We start from the raw sequence: 17,205 nt of genomic DNA, 5'->3' as shown, positions 1-17,205 counted from the left end.
TTTCCATTTAAGAAACATCGCCAAACTCAAACCATTCCTCTCTGTCAATGATGTGAAGGTCATCATATATGTCTCACAGCGTCTCACAGCGTCTTGCACCCTCTCACAGCGTCTCACAGCGTCTCACAGCGTCTCACAGCGTCTCACAACCTCTCACAGCATCTCACAGCGTCTCACAACCTCTCACAGCATCTCACAGCGTCTCACAGCGTCTCACAGCGTCTCACAGCGTCTCACAGCGTCTCACAGCGTCTCACAACCTCTCACAATGTCTCACAGCCTCTTGCAGCCTTACAGCTTCTTGCAGCCTCTCACAGTGTCTCACAGTGTCTTACAACCAGCAGCATCCCAAAGCCTCTGACAAAGAAACACAGAGAGACATAAACTTGAGCATACACTTGAAAACATCCAATCTCATATTCCATCTCTTCCCAATGTCCTCCCTCCTTGCTCTGCTGTCCAAAGAAACTTTAAGCCTGTGTCCCTTGCTCATATTAAAGACATAGTTCTACATACAAAGCCAGCTATTTGCCCCCTGGACATTATTCCCACTCGCCTGTTGAAGGAAGTGTTTGACACTGTACGTCCAACAATCTTATCCTATCCATTGGCTCTGTTTCCTCTTGCGTTAAACATGCAGTTCATCCCTGTATCAAAAAACCTAACCTTGATACCTCAGCTTTAAATAATTTTGCCTTATAAATCCTGCTAGACCTTAGCTCCACCTTCGATACATTGGAAGATACTATCCTCTTGAACCATCTTGAGCAACAGGGCAGGGCTTGCAGTGGTTTGCCTCATTCCCTGACAGATAGATCTTTTTCTATCAAATCTGGAAATCTCTTCTCCTTATCTGCCCCCATCACATGTGGAGTACCTCAAAGCTCCATTTTAGGGCCTATTTTGTTTTCCGCATACTTGCTCCCCTGGGGTTCCATCTGACAAAAATATAACATCTCCTATCATTTCTACGCTGACAACCCCTCAGCTACACCTCCCCTTACAACCTGGTGATAATGCTATTACTAACTCAGTTAGCTCTTTCCTCGACTGCCTCCAGGAGGTGAAAGATTGTATGGCAAATAACTGTCTTCAATAAAATGTTAGAAAGACTAAAGTGGTCTTGTTTGGTTCCCCCGACTCCACCAGGAGTGTAGCACATCTCTTAGGACCCCTGGCCCCTCACCTTCTTGCTCAGGCCAAAAATCTTGGTGTCATGTTTGATTCAGCCCTAACATTTGACAAACAAATCAACACTGTTGTGATAGGTTGCTATTTCCATCTAAGAAACATTGCCAAATTCAAACCGTTCCTCTCTGTCAATAATTTGAAGGATATAAATCAACGCTTTAACTTTAGGCACCTGAATCCATCTCTGAGCTCCTCTTCCTCCTTTCCAACCCCAGACCCCTCAGACGTTTAGACCAGCTGCTCCTGGCTGTCCCCTGGTCCAGGCTAAGGGGAAAGAGTGTTTGGGCTTTTGCAGTATCTGCCCCAAAACTTTGGAACAATTTACCTCTTCAAATGAAGTGTTCCTCCTCTGTGGACATTTTTAAGACTAAACTAAAAACCTGCATCTTTTCTTTGGCTTTTGAGTGTCCCTAAGGTTTTTATATTTCACTTTTATCCCCTCAGTTTTATTGTCAAACTGACTATGGGATAATTAAGACTTCACATTTTATAGCTGTTATTATGTTGTGTGTTTCTTGTTGCATATTCTTGTACAGCACTTTATAAATAAACTTGATTTGAATTAATTTAAATCTGCAGTGATCCAGGTAACACCCAAACTACAGGAACAAAGGACTCTTACTGATGTTCAATTACCCCTGAGCTCCACAGCTCACACCACTACAAATACTAAGTGAACAAGTGAAAATCTTCCACACTGATGACAATTGGGAGCTGGAGGGAGAAAGGATCTTCAGTAGGAAAAGATAAGATGGACACAATTTTAGATAACATTAGATATACTGAGGCACCAAGGTCTGCGCCAGAGGAAAGATTCATAATACTGCGATATAAAAATACTGGATAATTGAACATACACTCCCTATTACTGCTATACTATCATAGTGTATATTATAAACATTACTGATGTAACATTTCTCTTCATTTTGAATCACCAATATATATTAAGGTTGTGATGTTGCTTGAAGAGGAGTAGCACTGTTTCACACATCCACACATGCCTTATTTATTTCCCTTCCCACATTGGGATTGGTGTGGGAATCAATGACAAGAAGAAAAGTAAAAGAATACTGACGGATTTTTCCTTTAAAGTCAAATGTGACATGGTTGTAAGTACTACCAATCTCACTGTGAATCAACAGCTCAATCTGACTCACACAGCTCTGAGCAGCAGAAGCAGAGGGAGGATTTTGATTTGAAATCAACGTAAAGTGTGTGTGTGTGTGTGTGTGTGTGTGTGTGTGTGTGTGTGCATGCGTGTGTGCGTGCGTGTGTGTGTAGTAGTGTAGTGAGGTGTTGTACCTGAAATCTGAATATCTGGTGGGCAGATGTCAGGAGAAGGGGAGGACACTGGAGCCGGCTCCTCTGTACAAATCTGCACACAAATACATTTGAAAAAAGAAAGTGAAAAAACATGTAATGATGACATGATGACAACCAAGAAATGATAGATATTAATGATTTGCTGGGCAAGTGAATGATAAAATTTTGAACTGATCACAACCAGCTAATGTATTGGAAATAATATAAAAAACTTTTTCAATCAGTTTTGCAAATCAATAACTCTATTTTTTTATTTTGTCTATCAATGATTAATTATTAATTAAATTTAATCAAAAAACTTTGAGCTTATTAATGCATTTAAACGCAAGATGAATAAACAGTTAAATAAAACAGTTTATTCACTGATCATCTTAAACTTAAATAAAAGTAAGTCAGTATGTAAGTCAGTAATACAATTATTATATCGAATGTATTAACTAAGAAAAAGTCCTCTATAGATTCAGTTCTGTTCAGCTCTGCCACCAAAAAAACATCTGCTCTTGCCTTTCTGAGATAAAAATAATGATCATTAATTCAGAAAAACAGAATTTTTTTCACAAAAACGTTTCTAGAAAATGTGCCTGCATTAGGCTTCTGGACTGAGCTGATACATGAGTCTAAGATGTGTTATGGAAACAAAAGCCTGATTATTTTTGATTCAGTCAGAAATGCTTCTGCTTCTGCTTTCCCACACTTGTTGTTGCAATAAATTGCTATGAAATCAGTGAATCCAGTGACAGAATGTCCGGTACTTGTGTATTGGCGAGCTGACCTCAGGTGATCTGATGTGGACTTTTAAACGTCCAGAGTTGTAGCTGTTCCCCGCAGCTCGCTGGACTCCGTTGTGGAGGGACGTGCTGCTTGGAAAAAGTCCTTTACCTGGGATGAAGGCGATCTCCACTGTGCTGTCTTGGCTGGAGACACAATACATACAAAGACATGAGCATGTACACAGTGATCTTTACAGGTACAGAGGGAAGAGGAAAGATTGTGGAACAGTAGGACTGTACTGACAGAGATTCACTTTGAGTTACTCTATGAGCAATTCATATCTAATCCCTGCAGCACCCACCTGAACTTGACTTTGTTCAGCATGCTCTTGGCCTCCTCGTGGGTCACACCTATCAACGACTCTTTGTTAATGGCAATGAGCTGATCTCCAGGCCTCAGACGTCCGTCCTGCACAACAAGGAGCCAGAGGCTTTAGTCATGATGAGCTGAAAAACCACACAGGTTAAATATTTCTAAATATTCTTTATTATGAACATATGGACCACAGGACCTGTCCAAGTATAGACACTATCAGCTCTTTTCCAGATGTGAAATACAGCCATTGTCACATGTTCTACATGGGTTTCCAAAGGTCCAAGATCCCGGTACAATCATGTTGTAGTGCTGCTGATTGTGGCTGGTCAAGTGAATGTGGTATCATCACATCATCACAAGCACGACTACAACAAACCCAACGGCACATCTCTGGCAGAGATGTGGATTCAACATTCAGTAACAATATCAACACCAGCTCCATTGTTTTCCATCCCATAACTGATGGTGTTGCTCAGAACTGTCACTCTTTAGAGTGGTTTAAACTCATTTTGGTGAAGTGCAGACTATCTGCAGAAAACTACAATTTACAGATGTCCCCTAAATGCCTCACATGCAGATCACTAAATGCTAGCTACAGTACACATCATCAAGGGCCCCACTTAGGGGGGTTTGGGGCAACATCAGTGCACTGTTTAGTGTCAGAATGGGAGGTTTAAGGGGGTTTATAGTTGTCATTGCAAAATGTACCTGGGGGCGCAAAGTATTTCTTTGCGTCTCCTGATGGTACGCCTCTGGCTTTACCAATGACATCTCAGCAAATGCTACATTTGTCCAATCAGGTGTAGAAAGGACAACGTTTATGTTAAAGTAAAGGAGGAAACAGTGATCAGTTATTGTACAGCTGATTTGAAAACATAAACAAAATCTTAGGATCACATGGTGACCCAGGCTGTCGTCCACTGATGATATTGACGGGTAAATGGAGCCACTGAGGATCATACTCCTCGCTCATTTATACACAAATCTCTCCTGCACGTTTGAAATGGGGGTTGTCACCTTAAAGCTGCTATAGTTCTGATACATGCATGGCTGTATAATCCTCCTGCTGACTCATCTCATACAGAATCCCAGAGCATGAATGCTAGCCTGCTTCCCGTATAACACAGAGGATTAATAGTCAGGATTTAGGTGAACTGGACAAACTGCTTCTATAAGCAGAAGAAACAGAGAGGGTCAGTGTTATAGAGCCAGACATTATTGCACAGTGTGGAGTGAGTTAAAGAGACGTAATGACAGTATGGACATGCAGCTCTACTTTACTGTGCCCTGTCTCTAACACAGTTGCATGCAGTCTTACTACTCTGTACCAGTCACCATCTGTTATTGGGGATTTTGAGTGTGTAAGTCAGTGAGAAACAAATGGGCCAAATGAAATCTACATGTCTGCTGCAGCTCCATCCCTGAGACAATCTTCCAGTACTATGCTGGATTAATGCAACATGTTGAGAGATGGCTATGAAATTTACAACCATTTTATTTTTAGTCATAAATGCAACTGTTTTTATTATGTGAATAAGAGTTTGTGTGAATATTTAATTCAGTTCATTTTTTTTTTAAATTTAGCATTAAAGCTCCATATAGTACAAAGGTAGATGTCCATGTGCTGTTTGATTATAAAGCAGGTCTAGGTTCTATATTAATACTGTGAAAGTATCAAAGCCTCAGTCCACAGAGAAATGCACACAGCCTGTATTCAGAAACTGAGCCTTAAACCCAGTGTTTATCTGAAATCTGCTATATTTTAATTAAATCACTCAGAAAACAGTCAGCCAATCAGAAGAGAGGCTCAGCACGTCCTCTCTTCTGATTGGCTCACTGACCTGTTGTTACTAGCGCTCCAGAGAGAAGCCTGAGAGAGGAGACGTAAAACTACACTGAGATGGTTTTTGGTTCTTAAAACCACAATTACATCTTCTTATGGATCAACACGTCAAATAAAACACAGGAGAAGAGGAAAATATGGAGTTTTAAATCATTTCTTTAGCCAGTTAACAGTTGCAAAACACAACATATGAAACTGGAGTAAAGGCAGCAATAAATATATTCCATTAAAAGTAAAAGCATTAATTCAATATTTTACTTAAGTGAAAGGGGGTTATTTGGCACCATTGCAACAAAATGAAAACACAATAATGACGTATTATCACCTCATAAAGTTGTGTTTGTGTCACCAGATCAGTTCCCTCTCTTCTAGCTCCAGAGGGAAACATCTGGCTCTTTAGCTGCTAACTGCTGCACTGCATTCAGCAGCTGTTCTACATGTCTAACATAATGGTAAATCAGCCATACAGACGGGGTCTCTGTCTGTGTACGGCTTATAATTCAGAGAACTTTACAATCAACTCCAAAAGATACTCAGGGTTTCCTTTTTTTAAAAATCTCAGTTAACAATCTTGTCGTATATATCCCTATATTATTGAGTGATGTTGCCCTATATGTTGACTATAAGGGGATATATTATCATCACATACATACATCCTCTGGATAAATGAAGATATAAGTTTATAACATATATGAAATACCCACAGTAAAATTTGTATGTACATATGAAAAAAATGTCTAGGATTATTTTTTATATAGTATAATAGGTTACGACCAGATATGTTAACAATAACAATAAATATTTGATTTATAGTTCAGTTTATTAAAATAACTTACATATAAAATAATATATGCTTATATATGTTTTAAACATGCTTATCTTCCTATTCTGGGAAAGTGGTCACAGACTTTTGAACCCTATATAATATCAAGACATATAATGTATACAGTATATAGGCTTTGGGATGGATATATATTTATGTAACATATGTCTACCAATATAAACATACATATAGAAACATATATATTTGTATGTGCTTGACATACAGTATATGTCAATGTATGAAGTTGTTGTAAATTCTAATTGGTTTAATACATTTTATATATATGTTTTTATTTTATATATACACATATTTCAAATATGGAAATTTAATATATGTATATACATGTATGGGTAAGGAGTTAATACATTTTTCGGCACTGTCCTGGTTCAAGAAATTTCCAACTTTGTGATGTTGTCAAATGGAAGAAGGCTGTTTTGGTGATGTTTGAAACTGAAATCAGAATCAAGCATTAACTTCACTTCAGAGTCGACAGAGTTGACTTCTGTGATAGTGGTTTAGGGGATATAAGCAGGTTATAATTGAGGTCAAAGCCTGAGGGTTATTATTCTGGGGTGAAATGTACTGAAATGAGTATCATCAGCAAAGGTAACCAATCAATCGGAGTATATAACCCAAAGGATCAACATGAATATTAAGCTGGTTCTTCTTTCATAGGAACATGTCCTGACTTTTATTGTAGGCTTCTGTTACAGGCCCTGTGTCTAAAGCTGTCAGCTTCTCTCTCCAAGCAAATAATGCTGAGGCAGTCATAAGGACAAAAAGCTTGTTTGAACGAAGACTATAAGACTGTTCTTATGTCTGATAGAGCCTGTCTAATTTAATTTTTTCATTGTGAAGAGAGAGAGAATCTAAACATGCACCAAAAGGTACAACAGCACACAGACCTCTCCACAGGGATCATGGGAGATGTTCTCAGCCCTGAGGCACTGCTAGCCTCAAGTACTCTCTGTGATCCACTCATTGCTATCTTAAATGCAAATGATGTAAAACCTTGCAGGACATCTACTTAGAGACAGCTTCCTCCAAGCACACAAACTCAAGAGCAGATTCCTCTTTTTCTTCGTCTCTCCCCTTCACTCTCCTCCTCTCCCTCCCTGTCTTGCTGCCACAGTTGACAGTGAGTGGGCGGACAGAGAAGCGAGGAGGATGGGATTGGGGAGAAGGAAGAGAGGGCTGTGTACAACTGTTGGAGCGTCTCTTTCTATAGGATCCTCATTTTTATTCCTCTTCAATATGTGAGAACATGACTGACTTCTGAGACAGTCAGTGCCTCTTTGACTCTACACAGGATTCAACACATATTTCTGCTCTGCTACTTTCTACATATATCTTGGGCCATCACACCAGCACTGTTATTTTTTGAAACCAACTGTAGGGACAGAAAGTGTTCATCCATGTAAAGGCTTACTTCCATCATTTCTATTGGCTATGATAACACTGTACACTGTAAACAACCATCACAGCCTGTCCCATACACAACTTTAATCTATGTACATATATTGAATTCCCATTTATGAAATATATGTACATATGAAGTAAAAACCAAAAAATTACATATTGAACCTGTTAGAAACTGGAACTATTTCATATACTGACGTATATGTCGAGCCCATACAAATATGTACGTTTATCTATGTATGTTTATACTGTAGATATATGTTACATAGATATACAGTATATCGATCCCAAAGCCTGTCGGTAAATGTTGATATTATATATGTAAAGATCAAATATAGACATGTATAGAGAAAGACAGAAAAAACTGATATAAACGGAGACAATTTGTATGTTGTTTTTAAAAATTTGAATATATAAATTGAATATACTGTACATCATTAACAAATATGGTTGCAACATGTTTTACCAATGTCACATTATAGACCTATATCTTCATATATCTAGAGGATGTATATATGTGATGATAATATATTCTCTTATAGGTGAAATACTGTATATGGCGACATCTGGCTTGATATAGGGACATATACGTCATATATGACATTTCTGTATGGGGGAGACTGGCACACACTCCTCTGTGTTTCTCTAATATGCATTTTGCCACTGTTGAAGTTTTAAATTTCACATGGTTCATTATTCATAATGGAAAGTGACCACCACAATTTACACTTTCTACACTGTGTGCAACTGACTGGGGCTAGAGTGAAAGCAAGAGACCCTGCCCACATAGCCACAAACTACAATCACCAGCTTGTGGATGTATCCCTCCACCAAGAAATATGGTCACAATATCTCCTTCTTAAGTTAGTGTTGAATATTGGCCAGAGTTGTTTGTGCAGAACATTATGATGTAGTTGACCTTTGACCTTTTATATATAAAATGTCATCACTTCATTTAATCTTTATAGACATTTGAATTAAATTGCTTCATAATTAGTGAATGAATTTGTGAGTTATTGCCAAAAACATGTTTTGAGTCCAGGTGAATGTTTGTACCAAATTTCATCAATGTGTTTCTGAGATATCGTTGTCATGAGAATGGGACAGACGGACTGACAGACTGACAGCAGGAAGGCATAATGCCTCCTGCCGGCTGTCACCGGTGCAGAGACACAACAAATACAAGCATGTCATCATTTAACACAGGCCGTCCACATGTGTGTGTGAAGCAGCAGCCAGTTCACTCGGGAGAAGCACTGTACGGTGACAACATCTCCTAACGGAAAGTCTTTACTCAGCTAACATCTCTGGCAAAGGCAGGAGAAATATAATATGAGCTCCAGAGCTGAGTTCATCAAAGTAAACGTCACATGAAGTGATTGTTACAAGTCCAGCTAAATTCTTAGTTCCATGACACAGCCTATTCCTGCTGTAACACCTGTAGATTTCACTTCCCTCACTCAGGTTGGAAATCTAATTAAACAGACAGTCAGCTGTCATCTGTAGGGAATACTCCTTAAACTTGTGCAAACATTGCACCTCCATAGAGCCCCATGTGATCAGAACATGAATAAAATGTTTTCAAGTCGTTTGTGCAGGTTAATGCTCACAACATAAACATTTCAGCTTCAACCACAGTTAAGAAATTGAATCATTTTAAACATTTTGAGCACAGGCCTAAGCTTCTGATTGAATGACTCCAAAGTGGCCTCATTCATTGGGACACAAGCAAATGTCTGTGCTTCATTATTTCTCTACTTATCACAATTTATTCATCTGACGTCCAATCCTCATAACTTAAGAGTTATTGAAGTAATTTTGTTTTTTTTTTACTTACGCATATGAATGAGTCACTACTGTGGAGTCATTCCCAAGAACATGAAGTCACTGTGACCTTGAGCTTTGACCTTTTCCCACCTACACATGAAACTGGTACCGGTTTCACGCCAAAACACAGCAAAAATGCCAGACGGTTAGTATTACTGTTTAAATTTGAATTATCACTGGTTGAACAGCATGGTGCTGGACAGGTTACAGGTGTGTTTATAGTGTTTGTCTCTGAAAGATGTCACAGCAGGAAAATACCACTAAGAAAAATTAAGGGAACACTTAAATCACACATTGGATCTTGATGAATGAATTATTCAAGTTGAAAATCTTTACAACAAAATGACGTAACAACCGTCAATGGAAACCAAAATCATCAACCCACTGAGGACAGGATTCACAATCACACTGGTAAGAAATTGAAATCACAGGCTGATCCAACTTGCGTGAATTTCATCACGGCAACTCATAATGTGACTCAGTAGTGTGTATGGCCCCCGCGTGCTTTTATAAACTCCCAACAACATCTGGGCATGCTCCTGATGAGTCGGCAGATGGTGTCCTGGGGGATCTCCTCCCTGACCTGGATCAGGGCATCAGTGAGCTCCTGGACAGTCTGTGGTGGTACATGGCAGCATCGGATGCACCGATACATAATGTCCTATAGGTGCTCAATTGGATTTAGGTCAGGGGAACGTGAGGGTCAATCAATGGCATCAATGCCTTCATCATCCAGGAACTGCCTACACACTCTGGCCACATGAGGCCGGGCGTTGTCCCGCACCAGGAGGAACCCAGGGCCACTGCACCAGCATAAGGTCTGACAATCGCTCTGAGGATTTCATCCCAGTACATAACAGCAGTCAGGGTACCGCTGGCTGTGACATGGAGGTCTATGCCTCCCCAGACCATCACTGACCCACCACCAAACCGGTCATGCTGGATGATGTTACAGGCAGCATAACATTCACCACAGCGTCTCCAGACTCTTTCACGCCTGTCACATGTGTTCAGTGTGAACCCGCTCTCATCTGTGAAGAGAATGGGGTGCCAATGGCGGACCTGCCAGTTCTGGTGTTCTCTGGCAAATCAAACTACAGGGTGCTGCGCTGTGAGCACAGGTCCCACTAGAGGACGTCAGACCCTTATGCCACCCTCATGGAGTCTGTTTCTGACAGTTTGGTCAGAAACATGACCACCAGTATCCTGCTGGAGGTCATGTTGTAGAGCTCTGGCAGTGCTCCTCCTGTTCCTCTCTCCTTGTGTAACAGCTGGTCTCCTGGTATCTCCTCCATGCTCTTGAGACTGTGCTGGGAGACATTGCAAATCTACCTGTGCAACCTGATTGGGCTGCAGGTACCGCCTCATGCTACCAGTAGTGACAGGGACACTAGCAAAACACAGAACTAGAGAAGAATCAGTCAGAAAGGATCAGGAGAGAGCAATTGTCTGTGGCCACCACATGTAAAACCATTCCCTTTTTGGGGGTCGTCTTGCTTTGGCCTCTCCATTGCACCTGTTGTCACTTTCATTTGCACCAAAGCAGGTGGAACTGATTCACAATCACTTGTGCTTCCTAAATGGACAGATTGATATCCCTGAAGTTTAACTGACTTGGTGTTATACTCTGATGATTATATTGTGTTGCCTTAATTTGTTTGAGCAGTGCAACAACTACTACTACTACTAATAATATTAATAATAATAATAATGATAATAGTACATTTGCTATTCCCTTGGAATGGGACAGACGTAGAACATGAAGACATGACGCCCCCAGCTCTGACTGTCGTGGTGCTAGTGAAGCATGAATGAAACAATGCTGATCAGCAAATGCTTGTTACACTTCAATGAACTGCATGAACTAGAATGACTGTAGCCAAAACAGCACCAAAAAAAGAATGCAATAAACCACAATTATCCTCTAACAGTGAACTGTGTTTCAGCCTGATCTACTCTGACAGCAGCTGCATGGCACAGTCAGCATAACGTCCTGATGCAGCCCTCACGTTTACCACGTCTCCCTCACCATACAGAGCATCTTACAGGCCTCCAGTGAGGATATGAGGCTGCAGTATCCAGTATGACTGCAGTATGACTTGTTGCCTGGTTTTTTCAGCATAAATGGCTGAATGTTCCCTCTGACACTTGGTGAGGCTGCAGAGCTCGTCCATCATGTTTACCAGCAGCTTCCTGTCCAGATATATTCAACATTTACTGTTTTTCTCAAACCTCACCTGTGCACTCCTCAGTTAGTTCCTTCAGTACCAGGCTAGCAGCCACTCTGAGAACAAGCAACTGGATGTGAAATGAAACAGTGATTAAAATATACATCTGCTGATGATGTATATTTTTAATTCTGTGAACAAATGTCACAAAAAGAATAAAACAATAACAATAAACTGATATTGCATATGGTATTGCTCTTTGCCATAGATCTCCATTGTTGTCCAGAAACTATTAAACACATCACTGAGATGTTCCTTCATCAGCATGAACACACACCCACTGTGGTTTAGTAGTACTAGTAGTAAATACTCACTAAATACCAAATGCGGGTGTGTGGATTTGAGGGATGTGTGATAAAGACCACTTTGCTAATTAAGTAATTACTCAATAAACTATAAATGAGTGTTTGATGTCTTCAGTAGGTGTCACTGGGGTTGGGTTTGAATGCTACACATAAGGCAGGGACTACTGCTCTTGTAGCATGTACGTATCTAACATTATGCAGGAGGGGTGTGGGTGGGGGGAGGGGGGTAGTGGAGCAGCAGCAGGGTGATGCCCCTGGAAGAGTCCAAGCTTGACGGCTGACCTTCACACTTGGTGTAGTTTGTCTGTTTGGGGACTTTGGGATTTCTCTGACACCAAAGCAACACAAATGCCACCAAATATTCAGGCAGTGTTTAATATTCTCTAATCCAGCATAAATTCCTAAATATTATACAGTTTAATGAGCTGACAGGACTGTATTTGTCACTTTATGGTAATTTCCTCCAGGCAGTCAAGGTGACTCCACAGATAACAGAGACACTCAGTACATATTCTGTGTTTAAGGGAAACAAGGAGGGCTGTTTGGCAGAAGGCAGAAATGTGCTGTATTGTGATGCTGATATTATTTCTTATAGTATTATCATATTATTAGTTTCATCCTTTGGAGGATCCCTCAACTGGGAAACTTTCATTGGAGGAAAATGTTTCCCAAAATAAAACCTGTTTATCAAAATCCAGCTTTCTCCTCCTAAAGATCATTATCACCATTACCATGGACAATTATACATGATGACAATGAGAGCTGCACGATATGCAAAAAAAATCATATTGTGATTGCGATTTCAGTTGGAATGATCGTTTTTGCATTTTCACTGAAAAAAACTCTAAAAATTATGATGATATGATTTTTGTTGAGTCTTGTACCAAACAAACATGTTTCCTTTATGTCTGGAGAATATGATGATGGGGCGTCTCTGTAGCACCACAACACTTATGGTGCTAACAATGAACAACATGTGACACATTTTAGCTTTATCAAGAAAATTACAGCTCCTGTGAATTGGATATTGCACTTGGCCATATTGGGATTTTTCGATTATATTTCTATTCATTGTGCAAACCTACATAACAATCATTGTCCTCCCTGACTTTTACACAGTTTCTGTCATGGTCTGCCCTGATGGACTCTTTATGTTTGGACTTTTGGTTGCTTTCCTGTTATATTTTGAAAATACTTCCCTTGTGCGTCTTGTGGTTATTTTACTTCTTGTCTGTATTTTGCTCGTGTTTTGTTTCTATTTTTTTTTCCCAATTAGTTTCACTAGTGTTTCAGTTTTGCTCCTGGGTTTTACCAGGATTTTGGATTGAGTTCTGTAAGTAAGTCACTTTTTGTTATTTAAATACCTTTTTCCTCCAACCCCCTTTTTCGTTGTTTGCATTTGGATTCGGTTTTTCCCTAAAACGTGACAGTATCACAATTTACTGCACAATAACACGACAAGGTTGTAAACTGCAGCACAGTTTCAGAAAACCTGCATCAAGCAGAGGCATGTTAGGATAGAGTAAAGACCCTGGTGCAGTATTAGCTTGATGACATGCAGTTGTATTTGCATATACACAAATGTATATGTGAGATCACTGCACTACTGATCTGGCCTACTGTAGAGAGGATTTATCATAAATGCACACACTTTTAGATGATGATTCTGCAGCTTTACTCCAGCAGCTGCTACTGAATGTGTCTAGTGCTGTTTAAGCTGACTGCAGATCAGCCTTTGAACAAAACTGAACTACTTTCCGTTTGTTGCTTTCAGATTTTTTAGTTTTGCTAAAAAAATGAGGAATGGCTATAGTTCCAGATTGCCACCTTTATTAACATCACATTTTTCATTTAGTGAAAGTGTTGATGACAAACAGAACTGGCTCTTATTCTTTGATGCAAAGATGGAACTAAGACAATTAAAAATTGAATTGCACGGAGAAGAATTTGCACCAGTGTTAAAATTCTTCTTTGCTGGAAGAGCAAAAGACCTCAGAAAGTTCCCACTGGTCTGTCACTCACCAGCACATAATCACATCAGCCCTGTTCTGGCCTCACTGGTTAACAGGTGGTGAATTTGACAGCGTACATACAAGTACTTCATGGCCTGGCTCCTGCCTTTACTATTGAACTGCTGAACCGCTGCTCCCCACGAGTCCTACCAGTGTGATATACACTACAAACCACAATCACCCATTCACACAAAACATGTGATGGTGAAAGATGTTTCCTGATAAACTTTTTTCCACAAATAAAACAGGATAAAAACTACTTAAAAAAACTTGAAAACTAACATTATGAGGAAACATACTATGACTTTTGCCAATAAATAAAAATAAGACAATAAGATAAAACAGCATGGAAGATTATGGACATGTGAACTAACTAACTGGTAAAAATGCATAATCTGTTCCCCAAACATACTTTTTCAGAAGGTCCTTTTGGTGCTTGAGCTGCTGAACTAACCAGCAGCATGTTGCACTTCATTATGTCTCAGTCAGTGACGGGAGCTAATGTATGGTGGCCTGGAGAGCTCAAAGCACTACAACTTAAGAAAACACATGCAAACAGACAAAACACAAACAAGCAACTTCAGAAAACATCTTCATCAGTTTGACACCTCTCACTGTTGCTTGCTTTTAACTTCAAAAGTCACAATTGGGCAATGAACAAGTCCGAGCCAGTCTTGTGTCCTCTGGAAACACTTCTGTTGTGTTGTGAGTAACTGCAGCACGTGTTGTCAAATTGATGAAGATGTTTTTTTGCGTTGAGCTCTCAGGGCCACTGTACTAATGTCACCTGCCACAAATGTATTAATTAAATTCAGCTGCAATCTGAAAACACAGCAGCAACCAAACAGCTGGAATAAAGTAAGAAATGAAGGCAAGCAAATGGTAAGCTAACGTTAACGCAACGTTCAGTTAACGTTACTTTCAGTTTCAGTTGCAGTGATGACATTACCCTTGTTAAAGTTCACATTACCTTGAGTTGATGTAACTTTCTTAATGTTCCTTTCAGTTCTTGTTACACATTTCCATTTAAAGACTGAGACTAAAACTGGAAATGAACACTATCAGTATGAGACACACGAGGTCCTCTGTCTGGACATACAGTATGTGTGAGCATGTGTTAGACAGCTACACACAGATACAGGATCAGTGAGAGTGCAGTGTATGCACTTCACTTTTTTTATTCCCTTCTTCATCCCTCTCTCTCTTCTGCCTCCCTCCATTGTGTTTGCAGTCCTTCACTGCTGCACTGCATCCATCTCAGTTATGTTTCATCCAGGTACCTCGAGCTCCTTCAGTCAGGCCTCCGGGGCCACAGTGAGCACACTGAGCTCAATGTGCTGTTGTCATCATACTGTGACTGAAGACATCTGACATCTGATTTTGAAATCAGTTTTAATAAATCATGTTTTATTCCTGAAATACAGCTTCAGTCAGAAATGTGGCTGTTACAATGGAGACATTACCAGCACAATGTAGAGTCAGACATTATGAGAACCCATCAGTGATGGTCCATGAGAATGTGTGAAACTGTTTACCAACATGTTAACATAGATAATCTATATAAGTCAGTGATGATTGTGAAGATGCTTTTCTTCCTCCAGAGGACAAAGCTCAATAACTGCAGCTTGACAAATAAACTCCTGATTTTGTAAAACCCCCTAAAATCATCCCCAAATATCATCCATGATTAATGTTGATATTTTCAGACCTGCCTTCATTCATTCATTGTTTACATATTTACACAATTAAAGCATTGTGCTGTGGTTCAAGGAAACATTTCTCCCCTTCACTTCACCCCTCATCTCATTCAGTATCTGCAGTTTTCATTTTACTGTGTGTGTTTGAAGCTTCTCACCCGGTGACAGTCTCCTCCAGACAGCACCTCCTGGATGAAGACTGCGGGGCCATCCGGCCTGTTGGAGCCTCCTCCAATGGTGATGCCGAAACTGCTGGAGCGCGCCACTGAGAGGAGCTGGATCACTCCTTCACCTGGATGACTGACAACACAAGAGATACACATCCACTGAGAAGACCGAGGCACACAGCCGCTGAGAACACAGAGGCACACAAACACAGAGAACACAGAGATACACAACCACTGAAAACACAGACACACTCAACCACAGAGAACACAGAGACACAACCACTGAGAACAGAGACACACAACCACGGAAAACACAGAGACACACAACCACTAAGAACAGAGACACACAACCACTGAAAACACAGACAAACAACCACTGAGAACAGAGACACACAACCACGGAAAACACAGAGACACACAACCACTAAGAACAGAGACACACAACCACTGAAAACACAGAGATACACAACCACTGAGAACACAGACACACAACCACTGAGAACACAGAGGTACACAACCACTGAGAACAGAGACACACAACCACTGAGAACACAGATACACAACCACTGAGAACAGAGACACACAACCACTGAAAAAACAGAGATACACAACCACTGAGAACAGAGACACACAACCACTGAGAACACAGACACACAACTACTGAGAACACAGACACACAACCACCAAGAACACAGAGACACACAACCACTGAGAACACAGAGATACACAACCACTGAGAACACAGACACACAACCACTGAAAACACCGAGACACACAACCACTGAGAACAGAGACACACAACCACCGAGAACACAGAGACACACAACCACTGAGAACACAGAGGCACACAACCACTAAGAACACAGACACACAACCAATGAGAACACAGAGATACAAAACCCATGAGAAAAAAGAGACACACAACCACTGAGAACAGAGACACACAACCACTGAGAACACAGAGACACACAACCAATGAGAACACAGAGACACACAACCACTGAGAACACAGAGACACACAACCACTGAAAACAAAGATACACAACCAATGAGAACTCAGAGACACACAACCACTGAGAACAACCTTTATCATGCCTTCATGGCATTACTACCAAGAAGAATTTAAGTGATACTTTGGATAATATTAGCTTATCATAGATGTATCTGTATTAGCATGTACATTGGTTACTAAATAAGCAGAGGCTGGAGAGTGGAAACACCAAAGACATCTTCAACAAACGGTTTCAGTTTCATGTTTTGCTACCGAGCAGCAATGACAGGTTC

At 40.3% G+C, this 17,205-nt stretch overlaps 1 protein-coding gene across 1 annotated transcript in view; it reads right to left on the bottom strand.

The window, feature by feature from the left end:
- The window catches only part of LOC111667222 (syntaxin-binding protein 4), an 80,274-nt gene that overhangs the window by 25,647 nt on the left and 37,422 nt on the right, over positions 1–17,205 (bottom strand). The window contains exons 8-11 of the mRNA XM_023422862.2: positions 15,913–16,061; positions 3,587–3,693; positions 3,287–3,428; positions 2,494–2,566 (exon numbers count right to left, since the gene is read on the bottom strand). Coding sequence (XP_023278630.1) covers positions 2,494–2,566; positions 3,287–3,428; positions 3,587–3,693; positions 15,913–16,061 — 471 coding nt within the window. The remainder of the gene's footprint in view (positions 1–2,493; positions 2,567–3,286; positions 3,429–3,586; positions 3,694–15,912; positions 16,062–17,205) is intronic.

Source organism: Seriola lalandi, unplaced genomic scaffold (assembly GCF_002814215.2).
Source record: "Seriola lalandi dorsalis isolate HSWRI2012SDOR001 ecotype SW California unplaced genomic scaffold, Sedor1 jcf7180002054686, whole genome shotgun sequence".
NCBI classification, from domain to species: domain Eukaryota; kingdom Metazoa; phylum Chordata; class Actinopteri; order Carangiformes; family Carangidae; genus Seriola; species Seriola lalandi.
The sequence above is the reverse complement of the archived record's forward strand: the minus strand, read 5'-3'. Positions and strand labels throughout refer to the sequence as shown.